This window comes from Heloderma suspectum, chromosome 5 (assembly GCF_057233095.1).
Source record: "Heloderma suspectum isolate Gila_16-S chromosome 5, 16-S_ref, whole genome shotgun sequence".
Lineage (NCBI taxonomy): Eukaryota > Metazoa > Chordata > Lepidosauria > Squamata > Helodermatidae > Heloderma > Heloderma suspectum.
This window is the reverse complement of record NC_139462.1, coordinates 198,734,954-198,751,364: the sequence shown is the minus strand read 5'-3', so window position 1 is coordinate 198,751,364 and position 16,411 is coordinate 198,734,954. Positions and strand designations below refer to the sequence as shown.

The window sequence follows — 16,411 nt, the reverse complement described above, 5'->3', positions numbered from 1 at the left end:
TGATACAGCATGGCCATACCTACCCTAGTCAGGAACATAGAGATCTTGCTCTTCCTAGGCCAGGTGCCAATGCTAGTACAAATGTGATACATAGAATGACCCGTATGGAGAATATAACGGATGAGTCTTCAAGTATTCTGCACTACAATTGTGTCTATTGTTTGGGTGATTACAGTCCCCAGAAGCTCAGAAGGGTGGCTCTGAGAAGTAAGCAGTGTCAAGCAACATAAGGACATGGGCACTTCTGATCTAGAGGAGGAGGTAGCATTCTCACCATCCCCCTCTAAGAACAAGATGAGCACATGGATATTCAAAGCTACACTATGGCCCAGGGGAGGAATCCAAGGGTGTGTAGCAGTTGCTGCTTAGAAACTTAACCCCTAGAAGCAGCTCTCATTCTGGACGGTCATAAGCAGAAGGAGGGAAGCAGCAACGGGCTGGCAGAAACAGGAGTTGGAATTGGGACAGTACCCAATGCAGCTGATACTGAAGAGGAAATCTCATCTGTACTCCCATACTAAGGCTGCATGGTTTTGTCAGATATCATAACCATTAGGGCTTTTTTCCTGCAAGGATGACCTAAGGCTTGAGGAACTATTAAACTGTGCCTGTTAAGTAAATTTTAGGCAATGTTGTCCCAGGCAGATTAAACCAGTGATTGTGCCCATCTGCGGTAAGATGTTTTCCCTTGCAAATCAGGTGCTGCTTTTTAAATGCTAGGCACACTATACTACAGACCTTCAGGGAAAGCCAAAGAAAAATACATGAAAGAAATAAAAACAAAGACAAATTCACAAGTAAAGGGAAAAAAAGGAATACACTTGTGTTCAAATGATAAAGCTTGCTGAGGAAGATGTCCACAGAGAATGTCCCCTGAGCGGCTGCCAAAAACTGGTGCTTGCCCCAACTCCTCAAGGCATAAGCAGCTGAGCAGAAGTCTCCCCCTGGAGAAGGCTTGTGTGCTATTTCCCTACTTGGAGCTGCTCTGCATAGGTGTAGAAACCACACGCGGGGCTACACAAAATTCATGACGGATAAAAGGCTGCAGATTTTAACAAAACACACACAATCAAGTGATCTGACAATTATGGCAGTCCTTAATAAGACTTTAATAAATGTAGTGTTTTTTGTTCCAGTTTAAAAATGCCATTCACTCACAGCCAAAGTGTCCCCTCTCTGTCTTTGGTGTGATCTCCACCAATATACACAGAATATACTTCAGCATTCAGGTGACATAAAACCAGCATGGAAATGTAAGTTACATCATTTAAACAATAACAATAAAACAGTTCAGATGTGTTTCATGGTCCCATATGTTTAGCAGCTTGCAAGTTATTATTTTGAAACCATTATTCATAGAAGCAGAATGTTTTCTGAATGCAGAGTGTCTGAAGTTCTAGGCCCCTTACTTTGGTAGATAATGTCATCTAGTAGCACCCAAAGGCTACAGGAAGGCAGGACACACTTGCGTTCAATGTACAATTAATGAAAAACTACCCAGTTCAGTTTCAAGAGCATATCCATAGCCTGTAAGTATTTGTGATATGTGGGTTAGAGCCATCTACACTTTGAACAGACATTCTTATAAAATACATGAACATGGTCCATCTGCTCATGATTAATAAAACAATAATGTAAATTATTTTAACACTGTTGTATATTCACATGATCACCATAGTAATTCAAAACAGCCACTAACACAAACACACTATATGTACATAACATATATGCCACAAGAGTTTGCCAAGTTGACTCTTCACAAACTAACCAGTTTCAGCAGACATAAATAACCTTGTACCAATGTTTAGGCATTTTTAAAGGAATTAAATGTCCTAAGTATTTTAACTCCTTTGCAAACTTAAAAAAAATCCTAAAAAGTCAGTGCAAATAGAATCATCATACTTGTTCACCAAGAAAGATTCCTATTAAGCCGAGGATAACCCACGTTTAAGATATTAAAGGAATAAACTCATAACATGGTAAACTGCCTTCAGCAGAGGTTAGAGCAGATTAGGAATCAGAAGTCCTATATCCTATAGCAGTGCCTTCTGAGAATAAGTATTTTGTTGTGATGATGGAGGCTGTTGCTGTGGTGGTGGTTGGCTGCCTGGTGGTTGGGGCAGGGTTGAGGTGACTAAGTTATAGTTTGGCACCTGGGACATAGTTCCAGAATTCTGATAAGCAGCAACATCAGCAGTAGCAGCTGGGGGTGGGCTGTAGACTGAGGCTTGGCTAGGATATGTGCTTCCTGGAACAGAACCCACCATTGCGCTAGAAGCAAAATAGGGAGGAAAACAGGTTAAGTACATGGACAAAAAGGTACAAAACAAGGTAGACAAAATTAAACATATGCTTCACTGAGCATACACAACTCACTCAAACAAACTTATGCTTGTTTTCAAAAAATATGGAAAGCAAAAGTTCAAAAACTAGTATAGACTCAAAGCTTTTTGCATCAAGGGACTTCACATCACAGGCAATTCAATCAGTTTCTTCTGAGGATACTTAAACAGTTCCTCTGATTTAGTTGCCACTGAGGAAGTCTTTGTGACTGCAACTAGTCGGGCCTCAAAGTAACTAGTTCCTATTCATCTCTGAGGTTTTTTCTTGTCTTCATTTCCTGTAACGGTGCCTTGCTCCCCGAACATTTTATTGTTGTTATGCTTGAAATACAATCGGTTTAAGAGAGAAACTGATTGGGCTTCTTAGGGAGCAATCCTATGGCTGCTAGTCAGCAGCTAGATGGCCACAGGATACGTCAGTTTCTGGGAACCAACCTTCCCTCCCCCCACACACTGCCTCGCAGGCAGCTCAGAACGGCCCTGGGCTCCACACTCAGAAGAGGAACGTAGAGCAGCGAAAACGGAGCGTTCCGGGGTGGGGAAGGCAGAAATGCTGGTACAACACATCCAACGTGTTGCCTGACAGCCGCTTCTCCCGCTCCACCCTCCCGTGGCTAGACAGCTGAAATCGGCTATCTAGCCACAAATGCAGGGTGACTGAAGTGTGGTGGGGACAATCCCCTCCGTACTTCTCCTCCCTGCATTGGATAGGTGGTTGCCTCCAAGTTCGGAAGCGGCTGCCTACCTCCGTAGGATTGCGCTCTAAGAAGGCCAGTATATTTACGCAACATCATTCATTAACTTTTAATATGATTACTGTATATCCTTGTTGGCAGTACAAAGATTATCATTCATATTCTGCACTATGGTCACATTCAATTATTTTTGTGACTGTAGGTCACCTCAAGGTGATTTTCTCTGAACACTGGGTTTGATAGAGTGTCTCAGGATGTGGTAACTTTATTTATTTAATTTCTATACTGCCCAATAGCCGAAGCTCTCTGGGCAGTTCACAAAAATTAAAACCAAAGAGCACACAATAAAATATAAAATATATAAAACATTAACTTGTGATCTAACCACATGAAACACTTCCAAAGACTTCTTTATCACATCAGATGCTGGACCCTGTATATCTAGGAAACTGGATATTGTTCTGAGAAGTCTGTAATCTTCTGACTATTATAAATAGGAGTGCTATGAAATGTTCTTGTACAAAAGCTATTTTACCAACAATCCTAAACACTTATTAGGGAGTAAGTGCCATAGACGTAGGACTTATTTCTCAATAAATAACCTAAGGACTGCACTGTAAATCATTCAGTTACCAAAACTAGAGTTTGCATTTCTATTTTAGCTATGCTCTATAAGTGAAACTGTAGAGTAGCATTCAAGGTAAAGTTTTCAACAATTACTTCCTTTAAGTATTTCTAGTTCTGATTAAACTCAACATTTTGGATATTTTAATTCTCACAATTACTTTGTGTAAGATGACTGAACTGGCTGGCTGGCTAATCCAGAGCTTGCTGCTGGAGGAACTGTGCCTTGACTGAGAGGTGGAAGTTGCTCTGATGGAAGACTGTAGCCTTGAACATGGCCCATCTGTGCGCTTCCTGCCACCAAATATGCATTACTTTGAGGTTGACCTGGATAAACCTAAAACATACACAATGAGCAGAGATAAACACAGGAATAAGCCATTTCCTTTTCAACTAATGTTCATCACTTTTCTCCACCTGAAACCATAAAAACAAGATCCAAAAGCATCTTCACAATATTTACTTACTAATGAAAAGCAAGAATACAGGTTCAGCAATGCCCCTCCCCCACTAGTGTATGTCAACCATACTAACGTCTAACTCATGCCTTTGAGCACTACAACCTCTTGTATGCTCCTGAACCCTAGATCATTTCTTCACAGTGTATGTGTAATTTCTTATGGGTCCCAATTCAATTCAATGAATTGGGAGGCATAGTACATTATGTTTGATGAAACCTGGCAGGTAATAAAATTATATTTGTATTTTACTTCACAGTAGTTCCTTGCTGCTCCCAAATAATCTTTATATGTTACTCAACAAAATAGAGGGAAGCTATGTATACAACATAGATGTCACAGATTAGTGCTGAAAGGGACTGGTATTCCATGACTGCATAATTTCAGAGAGTGTTATGCATTAGTATGATTTCTAAGGACTTCAATCAACACTTTATACTGTAATATCTGCCATAGATCTTTAAACATTCAAATACATACCTGAGAGCCAGAAACACCAGATTGAGCCATATAGTACTGTTGGTTTTGTAGTTTTGAATACATCGAATACATTGGATCCTCATTCATCAACTTGGTATATAATGAGAGTGCTTCCATCACTTTAACATTGAGCTCTGAGAGCTCTGAATGTTTCCTGAATGAAATATTTTAACATGAATGAATATCCTTTTCTACAAAATGAATACAAATGTGCTTTATGATTTAGTTAATTGTTTAATCACTGGCTTTCTGAATCAGATGAAAGAATTATTTTATTGCAACTGCAAGGACGGTAAAATTGAAGTAATAGCCTTTTAAAGAAAAGGAAAGAAAAGAAAAAAAAAAAGAGCTCTCCTGCTTCCTGACAGCAGCAGACAAGACGCCTTCCATCCTCTTCCCCCAACCACCTAATAAACTAGTGCTGCACAACGGCATCAGCTGTTTTATGCTAGGAGGATAGGCCTGGCGCTTCCATGGGATGGAGGTATCAAGAGAGAATGGAATGCCTGCCTAAAAGTAGCATACAGATGCCCAAGATTACAAATAGCTGTCAGGAAGGAGGCAATGCATGCTTCCTCAAGTAAGAAAACGTAATGACTGCAATGAAAAAATAATAATGGGACCTTACCATGAAGAATTATCACTGGATATTAAAAAATTGCTGGGTAGCAACAAGAGTCAACTAACTATCTGATCAGTAATTTCTTTTTAAAATTCCATTAGCTATTATTACTATTGCTGCAAGTTGCATCCCATCTTTTCCTTTTAAAATAAACAGCACATCTCTGAAACAAACTCTTCCCCCTTCTGTTTTAAATTGTTTCATATTTGTTACCAAAATGAAGCAACTATTTCTTTTCAACATCAGGCTTTTCCCTATTGATATGTACTCTTACCTGTCAATATCTTCTAGCTTTTCATCAATGAGAGGTCCCATTTGATGGCACATTGCTAGAAATAAAGTTCAGATATAAGAAAATATTATTTGCTTTATTATGTTTTATTATGGTTGTGTGATATTAATCTTTTGTTGAATTATGTTTAAATACATTCTATTATTTATACTGTACACCAACCTGGACTCTGATTTGATGAAAGGCAGTATAGAAATTATTTGAATAAATAGTGTAAAATAAAAGTATTTCTAAAATGAAAGTCAATAGAACTAGCTAAGACAAACATATTTAAGATAAGCCTTTCAATAAAACAAATAAAATGGCTTAAGACTGTCAAGCAACGTTAATTTGTTATGAGATTTTACAGAAATTGGAAGGGTTAGTTACATAGTTTTTGGAGCAAACTGCCCACCTGGCCTTAGGTGGAAGCTTGTAGGTGGTTGCTTGGGGAGAATTGGGGAAGAAAGCTTACTCTCAAGGTGGATGAGCTCTGGGAGGTCTGGCTGATCATCGGTTGGATCTGCACTTTGCAACATCTGCAACAGTTGGTCCATTTTATCCTAGAATATGAGACACACATTATAAATTTGGAACCAGGTCATTATATATTTGGAATCGTGTTTCAAAGAGCTGCTTTAGGCATGCCCAATGATCTAAACATGCCTAATAGAATTTTTGTCTTTTATGCCAGCGTACCCTGGATGACACAATAAGGAACTTGGCATATGGCAGAGAGCCACACTGGTTACCTCTCCATAGTCGGAAACCTATTCCCAGAGGCAGGGCAGGGAGACGAGGGAAACTGCCTTACGCAGCTTCCTATGCTCACTCCAGCCTCCTTCTGTCCTGCTCTGAAGCACTGCAGCTAGATGGGTGAAATCGCCCATCCAGCAAAAATGCAGGGTGGCCAGAGCACAGAGTTGAGGATTGCATCCGTGCTCCCGTCACCCTGCATTAGGATACTTGGCAGCCTTTGACATCAGAGGCTGCCAACTATCAACATAGGATTGTGCCCTTACATGATTAAAATTAGGGATCTTGCCCTATTATAAAATACTGGTGGATTAGTTGAGGACTGATCAGTTAATTGATCAAATTTGCAAAACAATTTAAGAATAAATATAGTTCTGAAGAAAAAAGCATTCTTTTGGTTTTTATACGATGCACACATGTTGCAACAAGCAACATCTTCGAAGAGGAATTCCCTCCTGTGCAAGATGGGTTTATCGTTGAAGTCCTTATACTTGAACATAAATTATAAATTTATAAAGAATAATAAATTATTGATTTATAGATAATTTCTTTAATAAATCTGTGGGTCTATTAAGGGGGACAATTCTAAACCAAAAGATTTGTAATTGATCAGTTGATTAAAGATGGCAGCCCCAACTAAAATACAACCGTAACTGAAACAAAGTTGACTGGGAACAATAAATCTGTTGCAGACCTATTAACTGACATGATGTATTAGGAATATTTCATATACAGGTCAATAATAGAAACACCAAAAACATTTGTGTAAAACTTCCGTTACTAGATCCTTCAAACTAGATCCAAGCTATTTTCTAACTGTTGCTCTATAAGGATCTCTGGATTGGAATACTAGTCATTAATAGTTATTCTAGTACCATCACCACCTAGTGGTAAAATGGAAAGTAATTACAAGACTGACAAAGGAATACTGAAAATACACAAATATAACTCAAAAAGGCCTTTGGCATAAAAACCTATCTAGAACAGATCCATTCATTGCCTATAAGCAGCTTGCCTTTTTTGCAGATGGCTGACTCTTCAAAAAAGGCAAGGATTAGAAATGAATACATTCTGAGAGGAAGCTAGGCCTTAAGTCATTTTATAAAAATGTTACCCAAATACTGGGTCCGGGTGTGCAGCATGCAATATTTACTGGTTTCTGCTAAGAAGTGTTTGATACGTTTGTCAATCTAAGCTGTATTATAGGACTTTTTAAAAATAAAAAAGCCACATGCAGACAAGTAGGCATTCCACTTGTATGAGTTATACTGTTCCCTATTTCACAGTACACTCCTACGTTGTTGTTGTTGTTGTTCAGTCGTGTCCGACTCTTCGTGACCCATGGACCATAGCACGCCAGGCCTTCCTGTCCTGCGCTCTCTCCCGGAGCATGCTCAAGTTCATATTCATTGCATCGGTGATGCTATCTAGCCATCTCATCCTCTGCCGTCCCCTTCTCCTTTGGCCTTCAGTCTTTCCCAGCATCAGGGTCTTTTCCAGGGAGTTTTCTCTTCGCATTAGGTGGCCAAAATATTGGAGCTTCAGCTTCATTATCTGTCCTTCCAATGAGCACTCAGGGTTGATTTCCTTTAGGATGGACTGATTTGACCTCCTTGTAGTCCAGGGGACTCGTAAGAGTCTTCTCCAGCACCACAGTTCGAAAGCATCGATTCTTCGGCGCTCAGCCTTCCTTATAGTCCAGCTCTCACATCCATACATTACTACTGGGAAAACCATAGCTTTGATTAGACGGACCTTTGTCGGCAAGGTGATGTCTCTGCTTCTTACTATGCTGTCTAGGTTGGCCATAGCTTTCCTCCTAAGGAGCAAGCGTCTTTTAATTTCATGGCTACAGTCACCGTCTGCGGTGATCTTGGAGCCCAAGAAAGTAAAATCTGTCACTGCTGCCATTTCTTCCCCTTCTATATGCCAGGAAGTGATGGGGCCAGATGCCATGATCTTAGTTTTTTTAATGTTGAGTTTCAAACCAGCTTTTGCACTCTCCACTTTCACCCTCAACAAGAGGCTCTTTAGATCCTCTTCGCTTTCTGCCATTAGGGTGGTATCGTCTGCATATCGGAGGTTGTTGATAATTCTCCCAGCAATCTTAATTCCGACCTCTGATTCATCCAACCCGGCATTTCTCATGATGTACTCTGCATATAAGTTAAATAAGCAGGGTGACAATATGCAGCCTTGTCGTACTCCTTTCCCAATTTGGAACCAATCGGTTGTTCCATGTCTGGTTCTTACTGTTGCTCCTTGACCCTCGTACAGGTTTCTCAGGAGACAGGTAAGGTGGTCTGGTACTCCCATCACTTTAAGAATTTGCCACAGTTTGTTGTGATCCACACAATCAAAGGCTTTAGCGTAGTCAATGAAGCAGAAATAGACGTTTTTCTGGAATTCTCTTGCTTTCTCCATGATCCAGCGAATATTGGTGATTTGATCTCTAGTTCCTCTGCCTCTTCTAAACCCAGCTTGTACTTCCGGTAGTTCTCGGTTCGCGTAAAACCCACTGTGTTCAATGGAGCTTTCTCCCTCATGAGTGTGTTTATTATAGCAGCCTAATAATATGAAGACTAGATGCTGAAAACAGGAAAAGTCACAATTAGGCAGTCTAACCAAGTCTCAGAGACCAAGAGGGACCATCTCTCAAGCCAGATATATAGGAGTTGGGGCAAAGAGAGATAAACATTACCAAGAAAAAACTTTAAGTGAAGCGTATTAAGAAAGAAAGAAATTATGTTTCAAAAACAAAAATGTTTGAAATGTATTCTCAAACCCGAAAGCTATTATTAAAATATAAGCACATTTAAAAACTGAGGAAAGCAGTTTGGGCAACCCTTCCTTAGTATTTGCATCAGTTAAAAAGATGCTTCCAATTCTCAAATGGAAAGATTTTAGTCATTATATCTTATACTCCTTATTGATATCTGGGTTTTTTGTACATACTTCATCAATATAAACTGGTTCAGGTTCCGGTTCAATTGTTTCAACTTGAACTTCATCACTAAATTGCACTGTTTTCTTCTCGGTTTTCACTGTAAAAATGTAAGTTGACAGAATATTGAACAGAAAGGCAAAGTTTTATAATGAACAACAGATTGTCACTTAGGCATTCTATTTATAATATATGGGGTTGGAGCCAGATTAAGGCACATAAAATGTATGAAATAAAGAAATATAATAAAATAAACAAAACTACCCCCCCCCCGCCCCCATGTGGCAGCTCATCTAGTCCCTTGAAATGCTACACTGAGTATTAACTGGTGGGTGCTTATTTCTTATTAATCTGTTTTTAATGCATTTTAACTGATGTGTTTTAATTGATGCGGTTATGCTTTAATTATGTTTGCAAATTTAATTACACCGCAGTGCATTCTGGGTGCGTGCCACTTCTGATTTCAATGTGCAACCCCCAATCACGGGTTGCTCCTTAATGTGTGAACCCAGACACTTTGGCTTGTTCATGCATTAAACAACCCAAAGTTAACTTATGATTAATTCTTACGTTAACTTTGGGTTGTTTAACCCATGAACAACCCCAAGCATGCAGGTTTGCACGTCATGGAGCAACCTACAATCCGGCTGATCAGAGGTTGCAAATTGAAGTTGGAAGTAGCTCATGCCCAGAGCATGCCATGGCAAATAACAGGTTAACTCATGCTTTGATGTGAACTGGATCTATAACTCCTTCAGACTACCTCACCCAGGAGGTGAGAGACAGGTTTTCTCATATTACTCAATGAATAACCATTAAGGCTGTTTGTTAACTGACCTCGTCTTATCTATGAAAAGATGGGTATAAACTAGTAACACCAGGATTAAGGCCTTGCATTCAATATATTCTGCTTTACTGTGTGGCAAGCATATTGTTTTCTATGTGAATATTTCATTACTCACTCATTTCTGGTTCAGCAGTAAGATCAGCAGTCACAAAATTAGAAGGAAATAATCCTGTCCCTTGATGAGTTTCACCTTTCCACCAGTTTGGATCACTATAGATTAAAAATAAAATAATTGCTTAGCTCGGCTTAAAATGTGAAAATAAGAGTGCAATGGTCAAAAGTACTATATGAATTCCATCTCTGTCCACCATGAAGGCCAGATTTTGACAGTATTCTTGATTATTCTAGAGCTACTTCAGTTAAATATTCCCTCCAATTTTTTGCATAGGTTCATTAAGATATACAGAGTAAGGCAGCAGAGGCAACACTCATGTGGGAACAACAACATGGGGGGCACAATCCAGAGAACTACAAAACTTAATTCCATGAGCCCAACATAGCTTAGTCTTTTTCCAAGACCAGCTCCTATCCCTCATTACACAGAAGGCCCCTGTTGAAACTCATGGAAGTTTCAAAATGCGGTCTACAGGCGTCTTGTTCATAAGTAACAGAAGTGAAACAAACCCTTGGTTGCCTAATATTGTTCCTTGGATTGCTGCCCCAAAGGGAAAAAATATGTAAAGCAGCCCCTTCAAATTTCCTGTGCAAGTCACAACAGAGAAAGTACTTAATTAAAAGTATGTAAGTTAAAGAAATGACTGTGCTCCTCTTATTTTAAGGAAACTGGAAAGAAAAAGGATATGAGCCACTAAAAGCAGGGATAAGGAACATGGGGACCTGCAGATGTTGTTGGACTGCAATTGCCATCAGCCCTAGCCAGCATACCCAATTGCGAAGGATTATGGGAGTTGCAGTCAACAACATCCGGGTCCAAGTTCAGACCATTTTAAACATCCTTAAATCTCAGTGACAAATGATATTCCTTAAGATCATCATCAGCGGCCCTTCTCCGTAAGCCCCTGCCAAAGGAAGTGAGGCGGGTGGCTACTAGGAGGAGGGCTTTTTCTGCTGTGGCACCCCGGCTCTGGAATGAGCTCCCTAGTGAGGTTTGTCTGGCACCTACATTGTATTCCTTTCGGCGCCGGGTGAAGACCTTTTTATTTTCCCAGGCATTTTAGCTTTCTAAATTTTTATCTTTGCTGTTTTAAATCTGTATTTTAAACTCCTGCACTGCTGCTAGGTTTTATTGTGGTTGTATTGTTATATTGTGGTTTTAATGTTCTATATATTTTAAATTGTTTTATTGTGTGTTGTTCGGTTTTAATTTTTGTGAACCGCCCAGAGAGCTTCGGCTATTGGGCGGTATAGAAATGAAATAAATAAATAAATAAATATTCAAGAAAGCAAATGCTGAAGTGCCACTCATTTAAAAGGGACTTAATTATGCCTAACTTTATCTAGATCGTACTCAGAGCAAGTTTTAAAAGTGTAAAAATTTTACTATGTGTATTGTTTCTGAAGGACATCATTCCTGCAAATTCAACTGCTCTGCATTCTACTACTGGCTTGTAGATAATTATATCTACAATTAATTATATGCTGCTCTGTTTTACTGCTTCTTGTACTGTTTTGCATTATTATTGTAGTTTGAAATAGTTTTTAATAGTGTTTTAAATGCATTTGTATAGTTATTGTAATTGAAATAGTTTTTAATAATGATTTTAATATTTCTATGTGAACCGCTTAAAAGATTTCTAAAATATTAAGCAGTATATAATTATAATAATAATACTTTAATTTGGAAACAAATGTAAAATTTTAACCACTTGCAACACTAGAAAACAAGAGTTTATATGAAGAGTCCACCAAATCTAGTTTTTAAATTGTTTTTGCAGCTCCTGTTATCCCTTGGTCATTTAATGTCACCCCACTGAACAGTCCCAGTGGAAAAAAATAGTATCTCCACATTTAATATTGTTAATACGTTTTTTTAATGTAATGAAGATGGAAGCATAGTTGGGCTCCAGAATTAATGAGTGGATAGCAAGATTCACTGGATTAAGTACCAACACAGGTGTCGATCCTTACCAGACAAGACAGTCTGTACAATAACATACTTTGCTACTATTTTAACATCTATGCTAACTCCTGTAATACAAACTGAATTACTAATGGAATCTAAATTTAACCACCAATCATCATTAGCCTCAAGAATTATTGTTCCTAAATAATTAATAATTGTCTGCTTATACTAGTATGGCCATCCAGGGAATTATAATGCAAAGGGCAACCCCCCCCCCCCCAATTTTAGATGTTTCACAAGTTCATTCATATTACTACTAAAGATTCAGTATGCTGAATTAAAAACCAGATTTTAAAAATTAACATTGAATTCAATTATTTCTGCATTAAAATAAAAATTGTATCAGTCACCCAGAGAGTTTTTAAATGAAGGGGAAGGGTGTTTGTTTTTTCTTTTCATTTCATTATTTACAAAAGCGTGGCACAGAAACATTCCACAGAAATAAATACATATTTAGCAGGCAGCTCATATTTAAACAGCATACAGACTTACCATTTCACCTGAAGGTGCTGTATACTCCAATACCTTCCAATGGTATAATCAAAAGCCCAGACAGGGCATATAAAGTCTGTTACATGTGACCACATAGTTTTCTGGGAAAACATGATAGTAACAATATATAGGCTTGGATCCAAAGGTGCCCTTCCTCAACCAGAAAGCCTCTTCTGCTCATGGAAGGGCTGTTTCTGATTTAAGAGAATAGCACTGTAGGAGAAAAGTGAACTGAAATCGAGAGATTCTCTTCCATTGCGCAAATCTTTGTCATCTGCTTGCACAAGATTGCTCACTGGATTCTGCGGATTGTTTCCAATGCTGTCATTCCACTAGTGTAAAGCTTCCACTGCTCGTGGAAGCCTTGTTTTCACCCTTGCACAACTATCAAATGCAATACTTTGATTCCACAGAAGGTGTTGCATGACTTATTAGGACTTCATTAGGCTAGATGTTGCTTGAGTTAGTTGTGCTAGTTTTTCTGCTAGTGGTTGTGGAACAATGCCAACTCTTGTAATTTTTCTGCTAGCATAACATTTGCTATAACCCTGTATCTTTAACTGTTTATAGTCTGCACATTGCACATTGGCTAAGCAAGGTCTAATAGCTGAGACATTAGCATGCTTCTCCAGCCATAAGGGCTTACTTTGCAATGGGGGAACTGTTTGAGCTCCAGCAGTTAGGAACTGAAGTTTGCAGAAAACTATCAAGTGAACTTGTTCTGCTCATGCTTCTTTGGATCCAACCCATTTCCTTTCATTGTTCTTTTATCTCCTGGATCTCCCTTTGTGAAATAAGTATGTAGGTTCCAAAAGCAGAGTGCAAGTGTAATAGTACATCACTAAGGTGAAACCTAACATGTTACTGTAGTCTGAAGCTATTTGTTAGTATAATCCAAAACATAATAAAAGTGCAAATTACAAAGACTTTAAATACATATGCTGCAATCCCATCTGGTTGACAGCACGGAAGCACCACTATAGTAAATGGAACTTACAAGCATGTAAACTGTGTACGGAAGTGCAGCGTCATGATTTTATCTGCTCCTACAAATATCTACTTCACAAACATTATTTTGTGGGCCTCAGCAGAGTTACCTGTCATCAAGTACAGTGATAAGTTCTCCAGCTTTAAATGTTAGTTCATTATCTTCAGCAGCTTCAAAATCGTAAATAGCCCGAACCTTCCGGCCCTCATGTTTGTGATTTGTTAAGAGACTTGAGGTGCTTGGATAAAGACTGGAAAGTGGCGTTTGCTGTTGTCTTTGTTCTTTCAGTGACAGTTCAATGGCTGCAAAAAGTAATACATAAAACTCAGGTGCAAACAAAACAAAACATGTTTCTTTCTGAATATAAGCCAGTTCAACCCTGTGGGCAGAATCTAATGCTGCCCATCCGCTAGTGGAGCTGGCCGCCAATTCTGGTCTGCGTATGGCCAGCCCCTACCACTTCCGGAATGACAATTTAGTGCTTCCAAGGGCAAGCCCTGAAATGAGCCGAAACATTTGTTTCTGGAAGGGGGCAGTTCGGCAGAGCTCTCTTATGTGAGCTCCGTTGACTTGCCCTCTTCCAGAAACTAGCATTTCTGCTTGTTTCGGGTTCCCCCCAAAGCCCTAAATTGTCATTCCAGAAGCGGTAGGGCCTGTGTGCAGGCCAGAATCGGCAGCCAGCTCTGCTAGTGGATGAGCAGCATTGGATTCTGCCCTGTAGCTTTTAAATAATTTCCTTTTCCTTAACATGTAAGGTTTTTTAACACGTAAAAAAAGTGAAATTATTCACATGACCTGGCCCAACACTAGTTATACTGAAGACATTATATTAGAAACTCTAAAAAAATTTAAGTGCTTCATTCAGGGCTTTTCAACACTTTTTTCAAAAGCTGCCAAGGGCTGACTGAAGGTGAAGAACTGTGCATAGGGCACAGCTCAGGAAAGCTCCCATGCCTTAAGAGCAAGAGAGCTGTGCAATCTTTAAGCTTGTTTGACCAAGATCAGTAAAACTCTCACTAAGCAAAAGCTTGAGCAAAAATCCTTTATGTACTTCCCCTGCCCGTGGGTGGTAACACTGCCACCCTAGCTTTGTCTACAGTCATGTAGCCTTATGGAGGAGGGTTTACAGAGTATATAAGAGAGACTGTCTAGCATTGTTTTCTAAAGAACCCAAGGTTCTGATCTGAAATATCCTAAGCTTGCTACAAGAACTGTTACAGACCTATGTTGAAAACATACAGCACATAATTAAAATTAGATTGTCACAGCTGAAATAAAACACTACACAGAAGAACTTCTGTACTGGAAAATCTTTTACGAAAGTCACTGATTCACTGCCAAAATGACTATTACTTCTTTTCCTCCTTATGTCCTTTGCAAAAGAAATGAAAAGAAGAAACATCAATTTTTAAATAGGAAGATTTTCCAGAGCAGCATACATTTTATATTAATCTCTACACAGATTTCAAGCTTGCTGTTGGGGGCAAAATCAAAATAAGAATGAAACCAACTAGATACACTTTTTTCTTTTTCTATACCAGTCTCCTGTGCCATCAAAGTGTTTTTTTAGTATCTTCATTCAAAAATGCTTGCCACATGGGCTATATATAGGTAAGTTGCTGTTGGTGGGAAAAGCCAGAGCTCTGTTGGGCATGCATAACTAGGAATACAGGTCTTTGCTAGTAATCCTATCCTCTTTTCTCTGTTCTCTTTTTCCATTTCATCACAAATAGTATTGAACGCGTTTACTTTCAAAATAGTGCCAAATTCTAAAAACAACAACAACCCTGAATGAAAAGCAAGCTAATATAGATGTCAAATTTACTCAATTATTTTTATTACAATGTTTGAAGAGCTTCATTTATGAGCTTTGATTGTTTTAAGGATTCTCATCAAATAACCAACCTTTAGCTAGATCCTCCTCCTCTTTTTTGTTTGCTACTATTCCAGGATCTTTGGCTACAAGAGCTGGGCTTGCTTTTGCTTGTTCTGCAGCCTGATTAAAGAAAAGAGAATGAAAGTTACTAGAACATTCAGTGCAATATTAAACCTGTATATGTAGGGATGTACGAAAGTCACTTAACTTTTCGACAGGGTGATTCGCGGTGGGGGGGAGGCGGGCCGCACCCCCCCCCCCGAAATCCTAACCCGGTCGGCTCCGCTCCGTGGAGGTTCCGCGGAGCCGCTGGCTGGGGCTGCCTGCAGCCGGACATCCGGCCGCTGGGCAGCCTGCAGGCAAAACACCCCCAACAGTGGACGCAAATAGCGGCGGCTACGGCGGCCGCCATTTGCGTTCCCCTTTTTTCGCTGTTTTAGCCTACGTAAATATTTACGTAAGCTATTACAGTGAAAAAAAGGGGGAACGCAAATAGCGTAGTGGGCACCATTTGCGTTCCCTTTTTTTCTGCCGTTTTAGCCTATGTAAATATTTACGTAAGCTATTATGGTGGGAAAAAAAGGGAACGCAAAAAAAAGGGAACGCAAATGGTGGCCGCTGTAGCCGCCACCATTTGCGTACGCTGTTGTTGTTTTTTTAGCTTGCCGTGATAGGCTACGTAAATACTTATGTAGCCTATCACAGCATCCGCAGGGACACAAATGGTGTCCCTGCATTAGCCATGATAGGCTACGTAATTATTTACGTAGCCTATCACAGCTACAATAAAGAAGTGAATGGCGGCCGCAGTGCGGCTGCCATTCGCAAGTCAACGCGGATGGCAGCAGGTAAGTGCTCTGTTTCGCACGCCTTTCGGGGGGGGGGCTTCGTACCGCCATGGATTTCAGGGGGCCGAATGCACTGGCATTCGGC

At 39.6% G+C, this 16,411-nt stretch overlaps 1 protein-coding gene across 2 annotated transcripts in view; it reads right to left on the bottom strand.

Moving 5' to 3' along the window:
- Positions 1–1,076: 1,076 nt before the first annotated feature.
- Positions 1,077–16,411, bottom strand: part of STAM (signal transducing adaptor molecule) — a 38,209-nt gene continuing 22,874 nt past the window's right edge. Inside the window, exons 6-14 of one of the 2 annotated variants that reach the window (XM_084858999.1) lie at positions 15,508–15,598; positions 13,712–13,904; positions 10,155–10,249; positions 9,204–9,292; positions 5,908–6,055; positions 5,496–5,550; positions 4,600–4,753; positions 3,823–3,998; positions 1,077–2,271 (exon numbers count right to left, since the gene is read on the bottom strand). In XM_084858999.1, coding sequence (XP_084715125.1) covers positions 2,034–2,271; positions 3,823–3,998; positions 4,600–4,753; positions 5,496–5,550; positions 5,908–6,055; positions 9,204–9,292; positions 10,155–10,249; positions 13,712–13,904; positions 15,508–15,598 — 1,239 coding nt within the window. In that variant the 3' untranslated portion in view covers positions 1,077–2,033. The remainder of the gene's footprint in view (positions 2,272–3,822; positions 3,999–4,599; positions 4,754–5,495; positions 5,551–5,907; positions 6,056–9,203; positions 9,293–10,154; positions 10,250–13,711; positions 13,905–15,507; positions 15,599–16,411) is intronic. The other variant, XM_084859000.1, reaches the window with a different exon arrangement.